A 22,397-nucleotide genomic window follows, 5' to 3' on the forward strand; every position below is an offset into this window, starting at 1 on the left:
GAACACGTCAGAGCGTTCCCCTCTCAGGAGAGAAAAGTCACTCATCTCCCTGGCCACGTCAGTGGCATCACGGAAGACTCTACCGGTCCGCACCTTCAAGTCCCTCCTCGGCATGATGTCCTCATGCATCATGCTCATTCCCCACTGCCGCCTCAAAATGCGCCCCCTCCAGGAGGAGCTGACGAAGCAATGGGCACAAGCTGCGGGATCATTCGAAGACCGCATACGTGTCACTCGAACCATGGTCAACCACTTATAGTGGTGGAGATCGCTCAAACACCTGTCACAGGGACTTCCGTTCCTGCTTCCAGCAGAACCACACGTAATAACAACGGACGCATCCCTAGAAGGCTGGGGAGCGGTCCTCCAAGAACTCCAGATCAACGGCAAGTGGACGACACAGGAAACCAAGCTCGACATCAATCTACTGGAGTTAAGAGCGGTTTTCCTAGCTCTACAATCGTTCCTGCCTCGCGTTCAAAACTCCCCGGTGCTCGTCAGAACAGACAACACCACGACGATGCACTACCTAAACAAACAGGGGGGGACGCGATCACTCTCACTATCTTGAGAATCGCAAAGATTCTGGAACTGGCTTCTGGAACATGGAATAACGCTGAAAGCGGAGTACGTCCCGGGCAAGGACAATGTCTTGACGGACGCTTTGAGCAGAGAGAGTTCTCCATCCCACGAATGGGAGCTGGACACGGAGGTGCTGGAGCACATCTTCGCGGAGTGGGGAACCCCGCAAATAGACCTTTTTGCCACCAGAGAGAACGCCAAATGCCCAAGCTTCGCAAGCAGGCATCACCACCCAGGAACCCTCGGAAATGCATTTTCCATCGCATGGCGCAACGTATTTGCGTACGCCTTTCCGCCATTTCCACTGATACCCAGGGTTCTCAGGAAGATGAAGTCGGAGCCCTGCACTCTGATCCTGATCGCTCCATCCTGGCCGAGGCAGCACTGGTTCACGGACCTTCATCGCCTCTCTGCCCGGCCACCTCTCCGCCTGCATCATTATCCAGCCCTGCTCACTATGTCACAAGGGCAGGTTCTCCACCCGAATCTGACCTCTCTAAAGTTGTCAGCTTGGCTCCTGAATACCGCAAATTCAGCCACCTAGACATCCCGCAGGAGTGCAGAGACGTCCTTGCAAAGGCTAGAGCGGACAGCACTAATAAAACCTACTCACTAAAATGGAAGCGGTTCTGTTCTTGGTGTGACGCTAAAGGCTTGCACCCTTTCCACATTACTCCACAGCAACTGCTACCATACCTATTGCAGCTAGCGCACTCGGGCCTCGCGCATGCATCCATCAAAGTGCATCTAGCGGCGATCTCCAGATTCACAAGGACTTCTAAGGGTCCATCCCTGTGGGCGGACAGACTGATAAAGCAATTCCTTAAAGGCCTCTTCAGGTCTTTCCCACGACCAAGACCAATCCCTCCGTCGTGGCACCTCAATGTGGTCCTTCACCAACTAATGAAGCACCCCTTCGAACCCATCCATAAAGCGGAAATCAAATTCATCTCATGGAAAACGGCCCTCCTCCTGGCTTTAACCTCTGCCAGAAGGGTCAGTGAGTTGCAGGCTCTCTCAATCCAAGATCCTTTTATGCAGTTCAGGGAGGACAGGGTCATTCTCCGAACTAACCCTCGGTTTATTCCGAAAGTCCCCTCGGACTTCCACCTGAACGAACCAGTGGTACTCAGGTCATTCTTTCCAAACCCTACCACTGCAGCCGAGAGAACTCTGCATTCATTGGATCTGAAGAGATGTCTCAAATTCTACATCGACAAGACACAACACTTCCGAAAGTCATCTCAACTCTTTATTGCCTTTAGTAGACCTCGCAAAGGCATGCCTCTGACGAAACAAAGTATTTCAAGGTGGATTTCCTCAGCGATCACCTTTTGTCACGACAAGGCTGGTCGGCCTCTAGACTCACGAGTCAAAGCTCATTCGACAAGAGCCATGTCCACGTCTGCGGCGCTGTTTGCTGGAGTGCCGGTATTGGACATCTGCAGAGCGGCGACCTGAAAGTCCCCGCACACCTTCACCAGGCATTATTGCCTGGATACTGAGCTGATGAAGGATGCAGCAGTGGGCCGAGCAATGCTTCGCCATCTATTCCAGTGAGGTGAGCCTTCCTACATCCCTCCATCCTTTACTGGTATGCACATTCTTTTACTTATATTTACATGACAATGCATTTTGGTGGTTTGCAGTCGCGTGATATGTATTATCTACAGACTCATATATGACGTTCCATCAAAAATGTGCATAATATATTGCTTGCTACTCTGATTCAGGCATGTGAATCTATGAAAGACACCCAAATACTGGATAAGAAATGCGTTACTTACCTGTAACTGCAGTTATCCAGTATTAGTGTCTTTCATAGATGCACATGCACCCTCCCGCCTCCCCTGGAAGGACTCACCTATCTCTCTAACAAGTTTACGCCTAACTAGCTTGGTGCGTATGAAAATCTGAGAGACTTGGGCTCCTGACAGGAAGGTTCTAGAAGGAGGTGGTAGCTGATTGGTTGGTTTCTTTACTTTGGTCCTTTCTACAAAAGGACACAGATAGGCCACTAAGGCCTACTCTGTTTTGGTCCTTTTTATATAAGGACGTGGATAGGACACTAAGGTGAGATCCTTAGGCCTATTCTTTTCTATGTATGTCTATAGGACATTACTTTTTGATATACCAGAGGCTCCCATCTCGACGACGGGGAATGATTCAGGCATGTGAATCTATGAAAGACACTAATACTGGATAACTGCAGTTACAGGTAAGTAACGCATTTCTTATTTTATTTTAGAAACAACAAGGGATCAAAATATACTTTTCTCAATATGACTGACTGACTGAGTGACTTTAGGTAATAACTTTGCAAAACGGTTATAGACTTTCATGTACAATAGTTACAGTGGTTGCAGTAGGCAATACAGTTTCAAACACAATTTAACATTGAGCTCAATGGGTTTTTCTACATAAATGCAGTTGATTACTTTCTAGATTACTTCTGTAACTCCCGGACTGGATCCTAGATTCAGTCCTGGGACCTAAGCTGAAAACAGTTTAGTAAAAGCGTTTTGGTTATTGCAGTGATTTTTAAAGAATATAACTGTATTTTAAAAGTTCACACTTGGAAACTTTTCAGTGAAAACCCACCAATGTTATCCTATGGGAGGAAATTCAAGTCACAGGTAAAGTACGTTCTCGTTGCTTTTGTAGTCCAGTACTGGGCTCCTAAGTCCAGCACTGGGATCTCTACCTAAGACAGGTAAGTAATTACATTTTAGTAGTTGGTACGATTTTTAAGGAATATTTGTAGTTTGCAAAAATCGACAGGAAATTTCACAGAAAAACAGTAAATGGTTTCCTATGGAAGAAAATTCAGGGAATGGGTAAGTACAGTTATAATTACTTTTACGGTTCAGTACTGGGCTAAAAGGTACAGTACTGGCTTCTCTCCTGCCCACAGGTGAGTAATTCGGAATTCGTTATTCGGCGGATTTTAGATGAATATTTTAATGTTTCAAAACTTCACACTTAGAAGATTTTTCGAGTCAAACCAGCCAATGTTATCCTATGGAAGGAAAGTGAGTTATCTGCTTTCAGGTAAGTACTCGACTGGTGAAGTTAAGGTTCTGGGCATAGACTGCGGGGTCTCCCAGGGTCAGAAAGGTACAGTAGTTACACCCTCAGCGGCACAGGGGCAGCCAGGTGCAGAGAGTAGGCCCAATGCAATCCAATGGAGGGTAGGGGGCCTTCGTTTGGTGGCTGCAAGCAAGCAGGCCACACGGTTGTGGGAGATGAACTCCTGGTCACTTACTCTGGGCAAGTGGAGAAGTAGAGTAGGGTAGTAGTTGCACTTCCAACAGCACTTGGGTGGCTGGGTGCAGGGTTCTTTTGAGCTATCGGGCGCTCAATGTTATCCAATGGGAAAGTTAAAAAGTGAACAAAGGCTGCAGACTCGGGGACGGAGATTCTTCAGGTGCGACCAACACTTCGAGAGGTAAGTTGGGATCTTGGAGAAGAGGTAGGTACCCCAAAGGAAGGCACAGGGAGCCGCAGGGTGCCGGGTGCAGCGGTGTCTTTTGGTGTTGGGAAATCTTACCCTCAGCTGGTCGCGATTGGAGGGGTCCCTGGTTCTGAGGCTACAGGCGTTGTCTGGTTCGTCGAGGAGGGTCTTTGGGCTCTGGACTTTGGGTCCCAGTCGCTGGGGGGACGTCCTCGTGGTCTTGGATCACTCGGGCACGGGCCGGCCTCGACGGGTGCAGAGTGGGCTGGATTTGTGGTTCTTGGCTGGCACCAGGGTTATTGCTGTTGGAGCAGAACCACTGCTCGTGGGAGTCCCAGTCTTTTTGAAGGTTCAAGGCAGGCAGGTCCTCAGGGGTTTTCGTGGTTGCTGTCCGCAGGAGACGCCGGAGGTTCGCAGGAGCAGGTTCAAGGATCAACACGCCTGTACGGTTCTGGGGATAAGTCAGTGGGCGTTGTCCTTTTGTTAGCAGCTGCAGGGCAGGTCTTGTTCTTCTTTTTTTTTTTTTTTGCCCCCCACGCCAGTAGGACCTCAGGTAGTTTGCCATCCCTCCTAGTGTTCCGCATGTGCCCCTCCTCTGCCAGCGCCCATTCCCGCAGGTCGGTCTTCAACTTCGTCAGCGACAGGCCCCGTTGGGCCAACCAGTGGATCACAATGCGTCGCTGGGCCACAACCAGCCCCAACACCAAAAAGTGCCTGCTAACTTTCCGTTTATGGTCTCAAGGGATAAAGCCTCTCCCTCTCCACCACCCATCCGTCACCCTCGTCAGTTCCAGCAGGACCGCCCCCCAATATGATTGGAGGTCCGGGCATGTCCATACCAATGGGTCCCTGTCCTGGGGTGGGTACACCTAGCCATGCTCCTCTACTGTGGGAGGGGGCAGGAGCCTAGCTGTGATTGGGCAGGGCTCCCCATCTTCAAGATGGCCGGAGCCAGGGGTCGTGCTTCACCTTGCCTCTCCCTTCTGAGTGGTGGAGTTGGCACAGGCTGGCACACACCCCTTCCTGATGTAGGGATTCCCGCCAGTCTTCCCGTCAGAGTGGGGGTTAGAACTGGTGGGGGCGAGTTGCTGAGTACAGCAAGAGGTGTGGAGAAGCTCACAAAGGCGGAATGCCTTTGAAGCTTCCCCTGCCCATCCTGGGGGAGGAGGCTTGGCACCTCGTCCCAGGATGTACATTGTTGCAGGCCCATGAGAGCGGGGGCTCTCCACCCAGGGGTCCAGCAACATGTCTGCGGTGTGGCAGCCTAGGCAGCCTCTCAGACAAGACGTGGATTGTAGGTTAGATTTCAGGGGGCATCTCTAAGGTGCCCTCTGTAGTGCATTTTACATTAAATCCCACACGGGCATCAGTGTGGGTTTAATGTGCTGAGATGTTTGATATCAAACTTGTCAGTCTTCAATGTAGCCATTATGGTGCTGTGGAGTTCATAATTACAACCTCCCAGCACCATATACTCTTAATGGCATCACAGCACTTACAGTGCCCAGGGTACTGTAGGGGCACAGACTAATGCACCTGTGCCCACACCGCTGGCATAGGGCACCCAGCTAGAGGGGAGGCTGATTTTTCAATTTTTTTCATTTTTTCAAGAGTCTTTATTCGAATTTTTCAATTCATAAAAGTACATATCATAATGCATAATCCATAAAATACTATTATCCATAAAATACAGTTAAAGGAACAGTTTAAAATTTAAAATGTAAACATTTTCCATCATTTTACGTGCTCCAACCGCAATTTTTAAAAAGGTACCGACACGACAAATTATTTCCTCATTATCTAGATTTAACAATGCCTGATAGGATTGTTCCAAAGTAATGGGTCTATTTTTTTTTTAAAACGGAATTAGTAACCATTTTGTGTATTTCACATAAAATTTACAACAAAAGAGAAAGTGCAGGTCATTTTGTATACTTTGCCCATCACAAGGGCAACTAATTTTAGCTGTGTTTTGCTGGTAACCCAAAGGAAAATTTAACAGATACCTCACAGTACCAGCCCTTAGGCGAAATAATAAACTTCTTTCCCAGCTAGTCAGAGATAATGTCAAATACATTGCAAAGGTACATTTAGGCGACTCAATATTCAGATACTTAGCGACTGTAATTTTCCCCGATTCGATTATCAATCTTTTCTGTAGATAAAGTGCTTTCAGTGCTTCTTTTAATTCAGATTTCTTAACATTACTGGCTTCAGTTGGGTTAACAAAAATATTTCCCATACCTACTTCCTGCAAGCTAGTATGCACATATTGAAGCCACTGGATCTTCCTACCTCTTTCGCAATTTAAACAGTCAGTTATTATCTCTTGTGTAAGTTTTGCTGACTGATTCGTCCAGACCGAGTGCCAAAATAGAGCTGGGCGAGTATTAACAAAATCTGATACAAATGAAAGATTTAATTCACTATGTGCAATAAAATTAGATGTGTAAATTGGGACACTTAACAATTTCCTACAGAACCTATTCTCTATTTGCTGGATAGTGGTACTTTTCCCAATGCCCCATACCTCTGCCCCGTAGGTCGCTACCGGGACACACTGTAATTTAAAAATGTTTACAATTGCTTTAATAGCATCATATCTCTTTGGTTTTGGAAGACTTAAAATTGAGTTAGTGGCCTTTGAGAATTTGCCCGTGGCCTGGGCCAAATGCCCAGTCCACGAGCCATTCGCAGCAAGGGACACGCCCAAGAATGGATAATTATAGGTTCCAAAAAGTTTTCCTTCTCCAACCTGTATTGAATTCATCTGCCGCTTATCAGGCCCACAAGACATTATAAAAGATTTTTTAAAATGTACCCTCAAGTCTAGCTTATCCATAAAATCTGTAAAATTTAAAACCAGGGTACGAAGTGAGTTAGGTGTTCGTCCCAATACCACTGCATCGTCTGCATACAGAAGAGCAGGTACCGGTTTTCCATTTATTAACGGGACGTCAGGGGTTGATTTTTCAAGGCACTTACTCAGGCCATTAATATAGGTTATGAAGAGCAAGGGTGCTAAAACGCACCCCTGCCTAACTCCTCTACCTATATTAATTATTCCTGATAGTTCTCCACCCATACCTATTCTCACTCTGGATTTTGAATCTGTATGTAAAAAAGCTAAAAAGTGAACCAGGGCAGTATCCAGACCATACTCTATTAAAATAGACCAAAGTTTGGACCTATTAACGAAATCAAAAGCTGAAGACAGGTCCATAAACGCTAAATAAATAGGAACCGACCGTGCAATATTATATTTATCAATAATTAGTTTCAAGTTGAGGCATTGTTCAACTGTACCGACCCCATTTCTAAATCCTAGTTGGCATGGGTACAGAATCCCACTATCTTCTATCCATGTAGTAAGCCTGTTATAAATAACACGCCCCAAAATTTTTAGCGAATTATCTAACAATGAGATGGGCCTATAATTCATGGGATCAGACCTGTCTCCTTTCTTATATATGGGGACTATTATACTAGTACCCCAAGTTTCCGGCATTTTGGCTTTAGGCAGACTATTAAAAACATTCACCAATATAGAAGCCCATAGACCCGGTTGCCATTTGATAAGGTCTATGGGTAGCCCGTCTTGGCCCGGGGCTTTATTACCCAGACTCTGGGCAATAGCTTCTTCCACCTCTCCCAAATTAAAATTTAAATTATTTGATGCCTCAAAATCATATATCTCCTTACTATTCTCACTATTCAGTGAAGAGGCATACATTTTAGAGAAGTGGCATTCCCAAGTTTCACTGGAGATAGTACAGCTAATCGGGTTAAGTTGTTGACCCATATTTCGGAGTTCTTTAACTGCAGGCCAGAATAATTTACTTAACTTCCCTTCCGCAGTTTCAGCCAGGGTCTCCCAACGTTCGCCCAAAAGTGTAGCTCTCCGTTTCTCTACAGCTAGTTTATAAATTTTCCTTGCTGCACTCACATTCGCATTAATTATAGGAATCTCTGTAAGAACCTTACGTAAATTCCTATTCGCCACAGAACAGTTGTTATCAAACCACCTTGGTTCTTTTGGGCTTTGGCCTGCTGGTACAGATCTAACAAGGTTCTAACTGTAGAACATATTCTACTGAAACAGGAAATAATAACCTGGCCATCGGTGGTGGGATCTAAACAACAATCTATTGACGTCTGTTCTTCCATAAACAACGACTTTGTGATTCCAACTTTATCTATCCTTTTCCATCTCAGCCTTAGTTTATCTGTGGATACACTTATATCTCTTGCTCCTTGTGTCACACAAAAGACAGGTCGGGGGTCTAACCTCATAGTTACCGATACTGGGTTATGATCCCCAAAGTCTGTAGCTAAAACATCTGTTGCTATTGTACGGTCTGCCATGCCAGGGGAAACAAAGATAAAATCAATAGTAGAGCTACTAACCCGGCCTCTATGCGTGGGTACTTGCTGTAGCGAGATCTTATGACCAAAGTCCATAATATTTGACAGAATATGCTCATCTAACAGACTTTGCAATTCTTGTCCCCGTTGGTTTGCCGGGTCCCCCTTCCCTTGTTTTTCTTGCCAGTTATTATTTGGTAGCTGGGCGTTGAAATCACCACCTAAAATAATTTCAAGTCCTTCACTTTTGCCCCGACTATCCTCTAAGTTGGAGATAAATTTAGTAAGCGCTAGGAAATTCCTGTTTGGGATCGAAATAAAATCATTATTATAAAAGTTTATCAAAACAAAAGCAGCCTGCCGTGTATATTCAATAGCTTGAATGTTAGCATTCCTTGTATTAATAATCCTATGTTTCCCCCCAGCCAGAATACTAAGGCTGATTTATGCCAGGGCAGTGGTTTGTGGTCATGGTACACAGGGATGTGTGCAATGTCGACTCTTTGTTTAGTTTTGCACCTAGACACTCAAAGGCAGTGTGTGTGTGTCAGGGTACAGGGCACCTAAGGGTGGCACAATAAGTGCTGCAGCCTTTAGGGGTCTTCTCTGGTCACAATGCCCTGGGTACCTATGGTACCATTTACTAGGGGCTGACATGTGTCCAGAGATGCCAATTGGGTTTAGGCTTTAGTACACTTTTTAGGGAAGGAACACAGGCCCTGGGTCCCTGATTGGCAGTGTCCCAGGGCACACCAAGGAAAAGTGCATCAGGCATCGGGCAAAAAGTGGGGTGGTACTGCAACAGAAACTCACTTTCTTACACTTCCAAACTATGTGTTGAAACACTATCTAAAATCGAGTGGATGCCTATACAAATTTACGGCAAATGATGGAGTCACAATGCATCCAGTAAATAAACATTCTTTCTTCAAAGAAAAACAACTTTCAAATATCTGAGCCTGAGCTGGAGTATGCAGAGCATGGGAATTTGCAGCTCCGCACACTACAAACATGCTTAGAGGGTAAGTAAAATTTTCCTTACGATAGATTGGTTCAAATTGTGGAATTTTCAGCTGTAGTGGGGTTTAAAATTAATTAAAATCCCCAAAATGTACTATCTAATTGCTCACACGATATTCTTCCTTGGACAATGCTTGGACAGCTGATGACCCTGAAAAGATATTTAGGCATTTTAATAACGGAGGACTTCAATGCATTATATACTGAAAATGTTAACCTTTGATGGAACAAAAAGTGAACCTGTTGTTAAAGAGATGGTGCTGCCCCCCTCTTCCCCCACCCCCAATAATGGGCCGAGTGACCCTGGTGAAAAAGTAAATTGTACCTTTATTGTCCTATTTGCCAACTTGCCCTTTAAGCATAATGATTATTTTTTTACAGTAGTAAATTCTATGTTCTCTCACTATTGCCACAGATATCCATCCTATCTAGTTTGTTGTATAATTATTGATTTTCCTGTCTGTTCTTTCTCTCATTTATGGGCCCTCCAGTCTTTCCCTCTTATTTCTTCCTTTAGGTTCCTCGCTTTCCTCTAGGGCAAATTGTTTCTTTGCACGCAAAAGCAAGCTTCGGTCAAAGTAGGCACTTGGTCTGTTTTTTGCGTTGCTGGGACAACTTTGAAATATACAATTACATGCAGTGTCTGTTGCTGCCTTCCTGTAAGTTCTATTTTTTGCTGCATTGTCTGGTCAATTTCCTCAAACCTCACTTGGTTCCTCCAAGCTGTTGGCTCTCAGCCAACTTCTCTGCAGTACCTGTGGTTTTGGCAGGGTGTATCGGACTGCTGATTATGGTCATTTTCAGGTGCTGTTGTGTCACTAAATCGTTTGAGTCTGAAGTTGGCTAGCAGGTTCTAACTGGCTGTGCTTTCCGAGCAGCTAGTCTCGCTATTTTTTTTGTTACATATAGACTTGCCTATGTTTATCATTCTTGAGTTTTCACACTCTTTGTCATTCAGTTGATCTATCGATCGGGTGGCATATTTAACCACTAGAGGAGCGGGGGCACATCTCTTGCTAGTTTACTTAAGTATAATAAGGTGATGGACCAGTGATCTGGCTGAACATTTGTGCACCTACTCCTGTTTCAAGGCACTAGAGGTTGATCTTTAGCATATCCATAATCCTCTTTTGTTAGGTGGAGATGGAAGACTCTGAGCCCAATGAAGAGCCACTAGTGGAAGAGGAGAAGAAAGAGCCTCCTGAAGAAGAGGAAAGCGAGCTGGTAGGAGACCCGTCAACATATGTCAGTACTGCTAATGAACTGAGAGTGAGAAAATGCTTGAGGGATTTTTAATATCTTATGATTTTGTGTTGTCCATGTAAAGGGCACACTATGCAAATTAGGCAGCCATCTTTTATGTAATGTGAGGATTATTATTGAATGCTCTGCATATAGGTGGAGATTATTTTTTTCACCCAGCAGAGTGCCCTGCAGCCCGACATTGCAGAACTCCTACAAATTGTAAGTTTTCAAATCCTTCAAGGTCAGAGCAAAGCAAGATATGATGGAGGTATGTAGAATTAGGTTCCTGATGTTTTTGAGGACAATATTAATGTTTTCATTTGCTGAATTACTTTTTGACTGTGAAACAATTATTTACGTGTCTGGACTTTACTTGTATTGTGTGCTATTCAATTAGGCTGTGGCATATAGTAAGGTATGCTCAGTTTCACAATGTACCCTATTCCAATGGCCATTGTAAAGGAGCAAATAGTGAACTGTAGAAATAATTGTGGAAATTGAGAGCCTGTTTCACAATTGTTTGCATCCACAAGGCTTTTGAAATATGAGCTTTTGTTTGAGTTTTTTTTTAAATACTAAGCTACATGTAGGTTTATGCTCCTCTTCGGGTGCTCTACAACCTTAGCCAACAATCACTATAGTTTACCAGAAAAGGCACAGCTTTCTAGTTTTATAATAGAACTATTATACAAGTTACATTTTGACTTTTAATATTGCTGTTAATCTTATTTTTTTTTGTAATTCAGTGCTTGTATCCGAAGTGTGTACATTGTACCAAAGTAACTATTTGCAGAGAACTTGATTTGTGTTGGGATAACTTTACATTGGTCTCTTATGCTCTTACTTGCTGCTCTGTCAATATACACATTGTTTTACTTTATTATTGCTTTAACATTTCTCTTTGTAATCAATAATATTTATTTTTCTCCATGCATGGTCAGCATTCTTCACACATACTGTCCATTTTTCAATCTGGCCCAGGCAAATTTGCACCTCTGTCTCAGACACCTGTCCATTCTCAACCTCCTCAATTTGCTTTGCCTAAGCTCCAGCATGTTACGCAACTCTCATTCATCATCCTTCTACTCACATGGGGCAGTAACACCTCTGATTTACCTCTGACCCCCACATTCCTTGTCAAGAGGTCCTCCACAGATTAATAAGTTTTAGAAGCATTCTTTGCCACCAGGCTGGACCACATATTATTAAAAGGATATTTTGTAATAACATTTGTATGCCCCCAAAATGTGTTCCTCCTTTTTACCCGAGTTTTATGAACCATTATTTCACGGAAAATGCCATTCTTTAAATATGAAACTTAACTGGCAGTTTGGTGTAGCCAGGGTTATTGTTTTCAAGTTTTGTGTGTTTTATGCCAAGAAGTTAGCAACTAATTGGCATTTCATGTGCCTTTTGTACATGTCATCTGAATATGTAGCAGGGCAGGCCAAATCTATGGCACTATGAACACTTGGACCACCGTAGATTGGAATTTGAAACTATATGCCAGACTCCATGTGACAAAACACACCAAACCTGCTGCTTTTGAAAAGCGACTTGGTTTGAACTAAAAAATATTGTGTACTTTGATTGGACACATCTCAATGAGAGTGCTGCACACCTTTCTCACGCACGTTATCTTCTGGGCCACATTTGTGCCAGGATAACAATTGGTGGTATTAGGGGTTTCACTATAATTTCAGTGTCTGCATCTTTGGTACCCTGAATCATTAAAAGTTGCCTGATGGCACAGCGCTGTGTTGGGTAGCATACAGGTGTATCCAGTTTCCACCCAAACTATCTCCTTCATGAAAATAGTCTATATTATCCCTTTATTGGAAAGAAAGCAGATGCAAACGCCAGTCGCTTTGGGTTTCATAATGAGCCAATCTTATGTTATCAGTATTTTGACTGTTTTTAGTGTGTAATGTTTTAAAAGTAGAATGTCTAATTTCTCTTTTATGCCTTTTCCGTCTGGCGACTTGTGCTCCTGTGCTATTTTATGAAGAACGTAGCAGCTCTGTTCCAAGTCCCAATCAAAAGGCCCAACTCCAGTCATATTTCTGTTTTTAGGTGTTGGAAACTCACTTAAGTTCCAGAGTAACAGTTATCTGTTCAGGGTATTTTGGACCCGTCTGTTTAAACTATTGACTTTCACTTAACCCATGCCTAGCACAAGGCTTTTGTACCCGATGGTGTTAAGTGTACTCCCGTTTTAGATTTTATTGTTAGAATCAGAAATAAAAAGATGTGACCAGTGGCAAACAGCAAAATGTAAGATACTTGGATGTAAATTGGTATTAGCACTAAAACATCTCCATATTTTTTAAATGCTATTTACACTGGATTTCTAACCAGAACATACTTGATTGATCTATATGGGCCACAGTGCTGATGCTCCTTCTGTTCCCCCTAGAGTATTGGTGATATGAGCATCTTGTTTCAGGATTCTGAAACAATTTCTGACCAGGACACCTGCAGACACTGCAGACCTTTGAGCATGTCAAACAGAAGGTAGTTTTGTGCCTTTCGAGATATTGCTGGCTTAGATTTGAAGGACTTCAACTATATTCGCAGAAACAGTCATTGATTTATCATTTTCTGGGCGCTTCGTATTTGGACGTACACCGGTGAGACCTTCATCTGGATGCAAAATATAATGATCTAAACGTTAACTTCAACAGTGTGCTGTACCTACAAAAAGAAAAGACCAGTATGGCTAGACAATGAAATGAGTGGAAGGTGCTTTATGGAGTGCAAGTTTGAGATAGTCACTGTCAATCAGTTCAGAACTTGAGATTGCAAGAAGTCAGTCTACAAAAAATGTTGGTGCAGAAAACACTTAAAAATCACTAAATTGTTTGGAAAGTGGTGGCATCTGAGTGAACCTAGCTATGAGTAGCTGGTAGAGCTGTTTTTGATCACTCCAGATATCTGGACAAGGAGGCAAAACATGTATCTGGCACTCATATTTCAGGAATCTACAGACTTAACCACAGGGAGGTGGTAACAACTGTCAAATCTCTGAAATCCGTACCCACAATTTGTCTTGATTGATGGATTGTGTAGAATTTGCACAATCTCCTTTTCTGATGTAACTATTCTCTGATGCGTGTAGCTTGTTTCTAATTGCAGAGTTGTTGTGTACCTGCATTACAGTTGCTTTCCACGTGAAAGGCCCCACAACACTCTAAAAAGGGATTACTCGCCATACTGTGTCTTCCTGACATATAAAACTGGCAAGGACTGTTTCTTGGTGAAAGTTTAAAAGGAAAGCATTTATTTAGCACAATGCCACAGCATTGTTATCTAGCAGTAAAGACATTTAATCATGAAAATCTTGTATTTTGCACTTTTGATGACGTGGCCACGGCTTTCAACAAAATAAGCAAAGGGAAGCTGTAGGCGAAGTAGGACCAGAGGCGTATTCAATAGTAAAACAGGGCAGGGTGGCACACCTTAGGCACCTCTGCAGAGCGCTCGTTTACCAAAAAATGCCCACTTTACATGCCCAGGCTGGGCAGTTACTTTAATTGACTGAGTAATGGCTTTTTTTAAGCTTTCTTTAACCTATTCTCATTAGTGCAATGATTCACATATTTAAGGACATCAGCTTACCGTCACCTTCAATGTCCCGTTGTTGGCCAGACCAGTCTTATTTCACGGTCTGATACATTTTTCTTTTCCTTTTCTCCTGAAGTCCAGTTTGTGCTGGGATCAGACCTCCCCGTGAGAAGCAAAGGAATAATTATTTTATTTATTTTATTTCATGAGTTTAATATAGTGCTAGCAAGACCCAATCGTATCAGGGCTTTATAGCAATGTATCAGCCAATCACAGTACAATAAAATAAAGTAGTCAATATTTTTATTTCAGCCTAAAAGGCCATAAAAGAGCAAAATAAACACAAAATATATAAAAAACAATTAAAAATAGAGAGCATATAAAACAAAGAAAGAAGATCCGCCTAAATATATCACAATAAAACCAGGATAAAATATGTTAAAACGTTAAGTGCACAGCAGCAATAAGGGGACATTTATTTCTGTCTTAACCTCCACATAGACATCAGATACCTTGAAACTGCAAAGACAATAGACTGACTTGTATTACTTCTGAGTATTCTAAGGGTGATGCTGTAATTTCTCAGGCCCAAATTACAGCAGAGTGGCAAAATCCAATTTTTTCTTGGACCATGATAAGCTGCACCACGTAAAACTACATGTTCAACCACTTTGATCACCCCAGGGCAGAAAGGGCATATTTTGTCTGAGTTCCCAGACCTCCATGCAGTGGAGACTCGAATTGGGAGGATTCCTAAACTGAGTGTTAACCCTATCCATGCTGATGACGGAACCGCTCCGTCATCAGCCGCGGTGGCGCTGTGCTGATGACTGAGCGGTTCCGTCATGCCCCGGCTGCCGCACCTGCGCGGCGCGGATTCCGCGCCTGCGCTGGGCGTTCCATTGAGCGGGCGGGGCCATGGCGGAACCGCTCCGTCATGAGCACAGCTCAACCGCGGCTGGTGACGGAGCGGTTCCGTCACCAGCATGCGCCCGCCGCGCGGCCCCCCGCCCCCTTAGCGCTGCGGCGGAATAGCTGCCGCAGCGATGTGGTTAAGTACAGGGTCCGGCATTGGGAGGGTTCCACCTCAGTCAGAAAATTATTCAAAGCAGCAGTCAAATTTGAACTCCAAGAAAGAAGCAGTGAGGGAGCTCACCCCAGAGGTACTTGCAGTATTTTTTCAGTAAAAGAGCATTGAAAGTAGGCTCTTTTCAATGTCTGTTAGAAGACCAGTACAACATCAGTTGATGTTGACAGGAGATTGCCAAAACCCCAACTGCCCCTTTACTTCTTCAAAGGCTCTTTAGGGAAGTATAAGTTCCGGGGCTGAGCATAGTCTTTGCCAATACATTAAAGGTTTCAGCCCCACTATGTCATTAACTCTTTAATTCATTATCTAGTCAGAAAGGATAAAGGGAGGTGGGGGGGTACTTGCTGTCATTCAGTAATAGTGCATGATGCTTGTGGAGTTGAGCATCAAGTTGTTGTGTAAAATTTGCGGGAGAGGTACATATAACTAAGTGGAGTTTACATGGTGCGATTGCTCATCACATCTTACAATTTGGGGAGTTGAAAAAATAAACTCAAGATTCAATCCTTGCCCTTCTGGCAGTGTTTCTGGGTACCTCACCAGAATACCCTGACATGTAAAGAATCATAAATCCGTTTTTGACTTGACTCCAATTTTTTGAGCGTCAAACTAGTGAAAAATGTCAGTAGAAAAATTAAAGAATTAATCATGTTCAATGGTCTGGCCTGGTAGCAGGAAATCCTTTATTGCTCGTTAATCTCGAGAGAACTGTTCTTTCAGGTAACTCACTTTTCCTTCTCCTGGATCTCACGCACTTTCGCCATTCCTCATTATGGTCTATACATATCCGAGCACCTTTATCTCACCACCAACTTTCCATTCTGTCTGACAGCTTTTACATGATCTGATACTCCGATTTGGGTACTGTCTCATGAATCAGTGGGAAATTGTTAAAACATGATCAAATTGGGCTAAAAATGTTCATTTTACATAGGACGTGCATATCCCTGAGTCTTTTGCAAACAGTCCCTCAGATTTGGCTCTTCGCTGCCCGGCAGCAAACGTAGAATATGATGCATGGAGTCTGCTTCTTCTTGTCTGATTTACAATAGTTTAACCTGCCAGCATGAGCGGGGTCAGACCCCACAGGCCAACGCTGCAAAGGGCGGCTTCATTTGGTTCTTTCATGTTCCATGCTTGTATTGAGGTATGAGCCGATTCTAAACTCATCGGGTGAAAGGAACCTACTGTAGGAGCAGAGCACATCTTTTGAATATTTCCGATGTGAATCCTACCAATAATTTCAGAAGTATCATGCTTTTGGAACTAGAAATGCAGAGTTCATTGGCATTTGAACTCCGTACGTTGGCTGAAGCTGCTAGCATAAGCTCTGAGTTTCACTTTCCAAATTTCACAATGTTTGCTGCCGGTTTCAATCTTTATGAAGCACTTTTGCTCAAGTGACAAGGTGCCTGTAATACTGGCACTACTATAGCCTACTAGATTCGAAGAACTGCTTCATATGCAAAGCCTTATACTGTGAATGCCCCTTCTAGTGAAGAGGGCTATTCGAATGTGCGATATACCGTATGCTACAGTACCATTTGGCCCATCTGTTCAGTATTAAAACTGTTCTTAGGTCAATGCACTTCAGAGCAGACGAATGTTTGAAATAATATCACAAGTTCTTTGCGTATTGGAACTACTCCTGCTAATGGTGTCGATGGGACATGGATATTATTCTAATTATGTCTAAAATACAGTGTCCGCTCAGAAATGCTGTTTGTGTGTTCTCTCTAACCCTTCAAGCTTCTTTCTGTGTGTGATTTAGGGTAACCTTCCGAAAAGCAAGTGGGAGATGGACACTTCTGAGGCAAAACTAGGTGGGTGTACCCTTTTTTTATCCTCTTAAATGTCTGCTGTTGTATTTCTTCATTTTATACATTGAGTTACTCCTGCGCTTCCAGTGTTTTTAAAGTGCTAATTTGCAAAGTAGTCTTCACTGGTTCGATGGTGAGTAATGTGATGGCTGGTTGCAACCAGCTGTAATCCTGCAGATTCCCAAAGCAAATAGCTGTTGACAAAATATGTGAACAGAGTTCATACTCAAATGTGATTTTTTGCAAAATTACCATTCCTGGTTGTGTTTTTTATACGTGCTCCGTTTATTTGTGCCTGGTCTATAATCATGGTTTGCCAAGACCTACTTTGCTGCTCTTTTTCTAGTAGCTTCAGAATGAGAGGCAATTGGGCCTCTTCCCTTGTTGCACAGAGAATATAAGCATAAGTAGATACTTGGAACTGTAGGGAAAACTTGCAATGTTTCAGTGGCTGTGGAAACTGTAGGGAAGTGAGCAAGACTACAGAATAGTAAGACTAGTACAGGCACCTATACCCTTCTATAAAAAAGAAAGAGAAATCCTTAGAACATTGTTATGTTCTCTACAAGACCACTCTCTTTTGCTTCCTTAAGTTATTTTTTTTCCTTGATACTTTTGTATACTTTCACTACCTTTAAAAAAAAGATGACTGAAACAACGCCAGTTTCTAATGTGCTGTAGGCTTCAGATTCGCCTGTCTCTTCATATCGCAGACCAGAAACCTTATTTCCCTAAATAAAAGTTTCTCGGTTTCTGTCTATATGCTTCCTTGGTACCTTCCATCTATGGATGGCCTGAGGCCTTCTCTCTTTTAATGAGATGGGCTTGCCTCTATTCCCTTTGATAAGATAATATAGCCTTCCTTGATTGGTAAGTAGGACCCTTCTTTCTATATGTGTTCTCATCAGTGCCCTTTATTACTTAAGCCTTGATCATGTAGGAGCCTGCGCTCTGCTTTTCTGCGCTTTGGTGTACCGAGCCGCAACGAATTCCATAACTTTGTAAACATCTCATTAACTGCCTTTGACAGTGCTTGGTGTGGAAAGCATTTAAAACAATGCTGCATTCCCCTCAGGTATGACGATCATACATAGCAGGGGTCACGTAGACAGTGTGCCGCTGTGCACATAGTGTTGTCTTTGATATTGTGTACATGGCAGCCCTTTTTTTTCAGTAAAATTTGAATCGTGAAATACGATTCAAGATAACTGCAATATCTTAACCTGTATTAGGAAAATGTCAACTGTATATGGAAATATCAGCCTAATCTTTGTTTGCAGGAACATACTGTGTGATGTACTACAAATAAAAGCATGCAGAACGTGTGATATATATATATATATATATATATGTGTGTATATACACACACACACACACACATATATATATATAACATATTGTATTGAAGCCCAGGTTGTTGGAGCCCAGGTTATTTGCTGTGTTCATCCTTGACATTAGACATTATGTAATAGTCCTCTTTGTAAGCGAGTGCTCTTAGATGGTTTCTTCTGTGATAAAGCACATTATAAATGTTCTTCTCTCACCCTGGGTTACACCTGAATGTCAGATTTTAAATATCCATCACATTTTTTTTTTTGTAAACATTTTGGTCAAGATCCTTACACAACTTAATACAGATAGAAAAAACGCTTTTGAGTCTAGAGTGGTCTCCCAAACTGATCGAATTGATAGTCAATTATAATTATTTCTATTCTCTTGTTGCAGTATAATCGCGTAATATATCAGATTGTTATTTTAAAATGTTTTAACAACAATGCCCGCGCCTATTGTTAAATTGCGTGTTATTCTTTGAACAGCTGTTTTAAATTATAACTTAAGATACATTGAAAGCATTTGAGGTACACGTGGAGACTGCAGGCAATTAGGGTGGGTCCACAGACGCATTATGCGGGCTATAGGTGAATTTCATTGCATCAGGCACTATGCACTTAGACCATCATGATTACATGTCTATCTTATTTTTGTGACCACCCTTTATGTCCATTATATATTTTTCGTATTTACACATGAGGGCTCATGCTTTCTATGAGTGTCTTTTAAATTTCTAAAATGCAAGCTGTTTGTCTTTTGTGTCTATACATTCATGTAGACTATAAATAATTTTAACAAAATGGCGCTTACCAGACTGACGAAGGCTGCTATGACAGCCGAAAATGCGGTCTCTCTGTGCTGCTGGGTTGGAGGAGGCTCGATGCAATAAATGCCTTTTGAAATCTAGCACTCTTCGTGTGCGTGGCCTTTTCTGTGAGTAGGGTTGGACTAGATATATATACGTGTGGCCTTTTCTGTGAGTAGGGTTGGACTAGATATATATACATGTGTCTATATGTATATATGTGTGTGTGTGTATATATATATAGATATAGATATATAGATAGATATATATATATATATATATATATATATATATATATATATATATATATATATATATATATATATATATATATATATATCGTGGAAACAGTCCCTCCCGACAAGAGAGACTCAGAGGCCGAAGGGGTTTTCTGAGAAGCCAGCTCGTATTTATTCTTCCTCTGGCAGCGGTGGCGAATGCATTTCGGCTTTGACAGCCTTCCTCAGCGCCCAACGCAGAACACACCCATCAATCCCCACCTGTGTAAAATACTGTCCAGCGCTCGCTGCTCCTCCCCTAATGAAGTTGTCACACCCATAGCAGTTTGTTGCGGATGAATAAACTACAGATCCCAGCAGGCACTGTAACGTCCAGCCTGGGTGGGTGGTGTGGCGGAGTGAGGCAAAACAATGGGTTCGCGCTGATTACAGGTAGGTTGTGTGCACATCCAAGTTGAGGAACATCCACGGCCGGCTTCCTTGGTCCCCTTACTCCGCAACTTCCAGCTCCACAGGAACACATGCGGGGCAGGGGCAGTCAATGCGGACTTTGCACCAATCGGTAAAATACCTATGTCTCCCCGGAATTCCTGTGGCTGCTGGCGGTCCAAAGGAACTGTCGATACCTCGACGTATTACAGCTGCAAGCAGACTGATGCCAGTATTTGTCCTTTGACCTTTGGTGTCGCGGGGCCTTCCGTAATGCGTCCCTGGCAGGCGCAGCAAAATCTCGTGGAAACAGTCCCTCCCGACAAGAGAGACTCAGAGGCCGAAGGGGTTTTCTGAGAAGCCAGCTCGTATTTATTCTTCCTCTGGCAGCGGTGGCGAATGCATTTCGGCTTTGACAGCCTTCCTCAGCGCCCAACGCAGAACACACCCATCAATCCCCACCTGTGTAAAATACTGTCCAGCGCTCGCTGCTCCTCCCCTAATGAAGTTGTCACACCCATAGCAGTTTGTTGCGGATGAATAAACTACAGATCCCAGCAGGCACTGTAACGTCCAGCCTGGGTGGGTGGTGTGGCGGAGTGAGGCAAAACAATGGGTTCGCGCTGATTACAGGTAGGTTGTGTGCACATCCAAGTTGAGGAACATCCACGGCCGGCTTCCTTGGTCCCCTTACTCCGCAACTTCCAGCTCCACAGGAACACATGCGGGGCAGGGGCAGTCAATGCGGACTTTGCACCAATCGGTAAAATACCTATGTCTCCCCGGAATTCCTGTGGCTGCTGGCGGTCCAAAGGAACTGTCGATACCTCGACGTATTACAGCTGCAAGCAGACTGATGCCAGTATTTGTCCTTTGACCTTTGGTGTCGCGGGGCCTTCCGTAATGCGTCCCTGGCAGGCGCAGCAAAATCTCGTGGAAACAGTCCCTCCCGACAAGAGAGACTCAGAGGCCGAAGGGGTTTTCTGAGAAGCCAGCTCGTATTTATTCTTCCTCTGGCAGCGGTGGCGAATGCATTTCGGCTTTGACAGCCTTCCTCAGCGCCCAACGCAGAACACACCCATCAATCCCCACCTGTGTAAAATACTGTCCAGCGCTCGCTGCTCCTCCCCTAATGAAGTTGTCACACCCATAGCAGTTTGTTGCGGATGAATAAACTACAGATCCCAGCAGGCACTGTAACGTCCAGCCTGGGTGGGTGGTGTGGCGGAGTGAGGCAAAACAATGGGTTCGCGCTGATTACAGGTAGGTTGTGTGCACATCCAAGTTGAGGAACATCCACGGCCGGCTTCCTTGGTCCCCTTACTCCGCAACTTCCAGCTCCACAGGAACACATGCGGGGCAGGGGCAGTCAATGCGGACTTTGCACCAATCGGTAAAATACCTATGTCTCCCCGGAATTCCTGTGGCTGCTGGCGGTCCAAAGGAACTGTCGATACCTCGACGTATTACAGCTGCAAGCAGACTGATGCCAGTATTTGTCCTTTGACCTTTGGTGTCGCGGGGCCTTCCGTAATGCGTCCCTGGCAGGCGCAGCAAAATCTCGTGGAAACAGTCCCTCCCGACAAGAGAGACTCAGAGGCCGAAGGGGTTTTCTGAGAAGCCAGCTCGTATTTATTCTTCCTCTGGCAGCGGTGGCGAATGCATTTCGGCTTTGACAGCCTTCCTCAGCGCCCAACGCAGAACACACCCATCAATCCCCACCTGTGTAAAATACTGTCCAGCGCTCGCTGCTCCTCCCCTAATGAAGTTGTCACACCCATAGCAGTTTGTTGCGGATGAATAAACTACAGATCCCAGCAGGCACTGTAACGTCCAGCCTGGGTGGGTGGTGTGGCGGAGTGAGGCAAAACAATGGGTTCGCGCTGATTACAGGTAGGTTGTGTGCACATCCAAGTTGAGGAACATCCACGGCCGGCTTCCTTGGTCCCCTTACTCCGCAACTTCCAGCTCCACAGGAACACATGCGGGGCAGGGGCAGTCAATGCGGACTTTGCACCAATCGGTAAAATACCTATGTCTCCCCGGAATTCCTGTGGCTGCTGGCGGTCCAAAGGAACTGTCGATACCTCGACGTATTACAGCTGCAAGCAGACTGATGCCAGTATTTGTCCTTTGACCTTTGGTGTCGCGGGGCCTTCCGTAATGCGTCCCTGGCAGGCGCAGCAAAATCTCGTGGAAACAGTCCCTCCCGACAAGAGAGACTCAGAGGCCGAAGGGGTTTTCTGAGAAGCCAGCTCGTATTTATTCTTCCTCTGGCAGCGGTGGCGAATGCATTTCGGCTTTGACAGCCTTCCTCAGCGCCCAACGCAGAACACACCCATCAATCCCCACCTGTGTAAAATATATATATATATATATATGATACCTGTAAACATTGCAGCATCCGAAGAAGGCGTAATGGCCCAAATGCATCATGCTGGTTGTTTTTGGT

The 22,397-nt window shown here is 44.1% G+C and overlaps 1 protein-coding gene across 6 annotated transcripts in view; it reads left to right on the plus strand.

The window, feature by feature from the left end:
• The window catches only part of YLPM1 (YLP motif containing 1), a 1,323,976-nt gene that overhangs the window by 919,789 nt on the left and 381,790 nt on the right, over positions 1–22,397 (plus strand). For 2 of the 6 annotated variants that reach the window (XR_013600905.1, XM_078659897.1), the window contains exons 16-17: positions 10,559–10,666; positions 17,092–17,143. Coding sequence is in view for 3 of the 6 variants with exons in the window: in XM_078659897.1 (XP_078516023.1) it covers positions 10,559–10,666; positions 17,092–17,143 (160 nt within the window). In the remaining 3 variants the exon portion in view is untranslated. The remainder of the gene's footprint in view (positions 1–10,558; positions 10,667–17,091; positions 17,144–22,397) is intronic. The other 4 variants (XR_013600906.1, XM_078659898.1, XR_013600907.1 and 1 more) reach the window with 2 other exon arrangements.

Source organism: Lissotriton helveticus, chromosome 9 (genome assembly GCF_964261635.1).
Source record: "Lissotriton helveticus chromosome 9, aLisHel1.1, whole genome shotgun sequence".
NCBI lineage: Eukaryota > Metazoa > Chordata > Amphibia > Caudata > Salamandridae > Lissotriton > Lissotriton helveticus.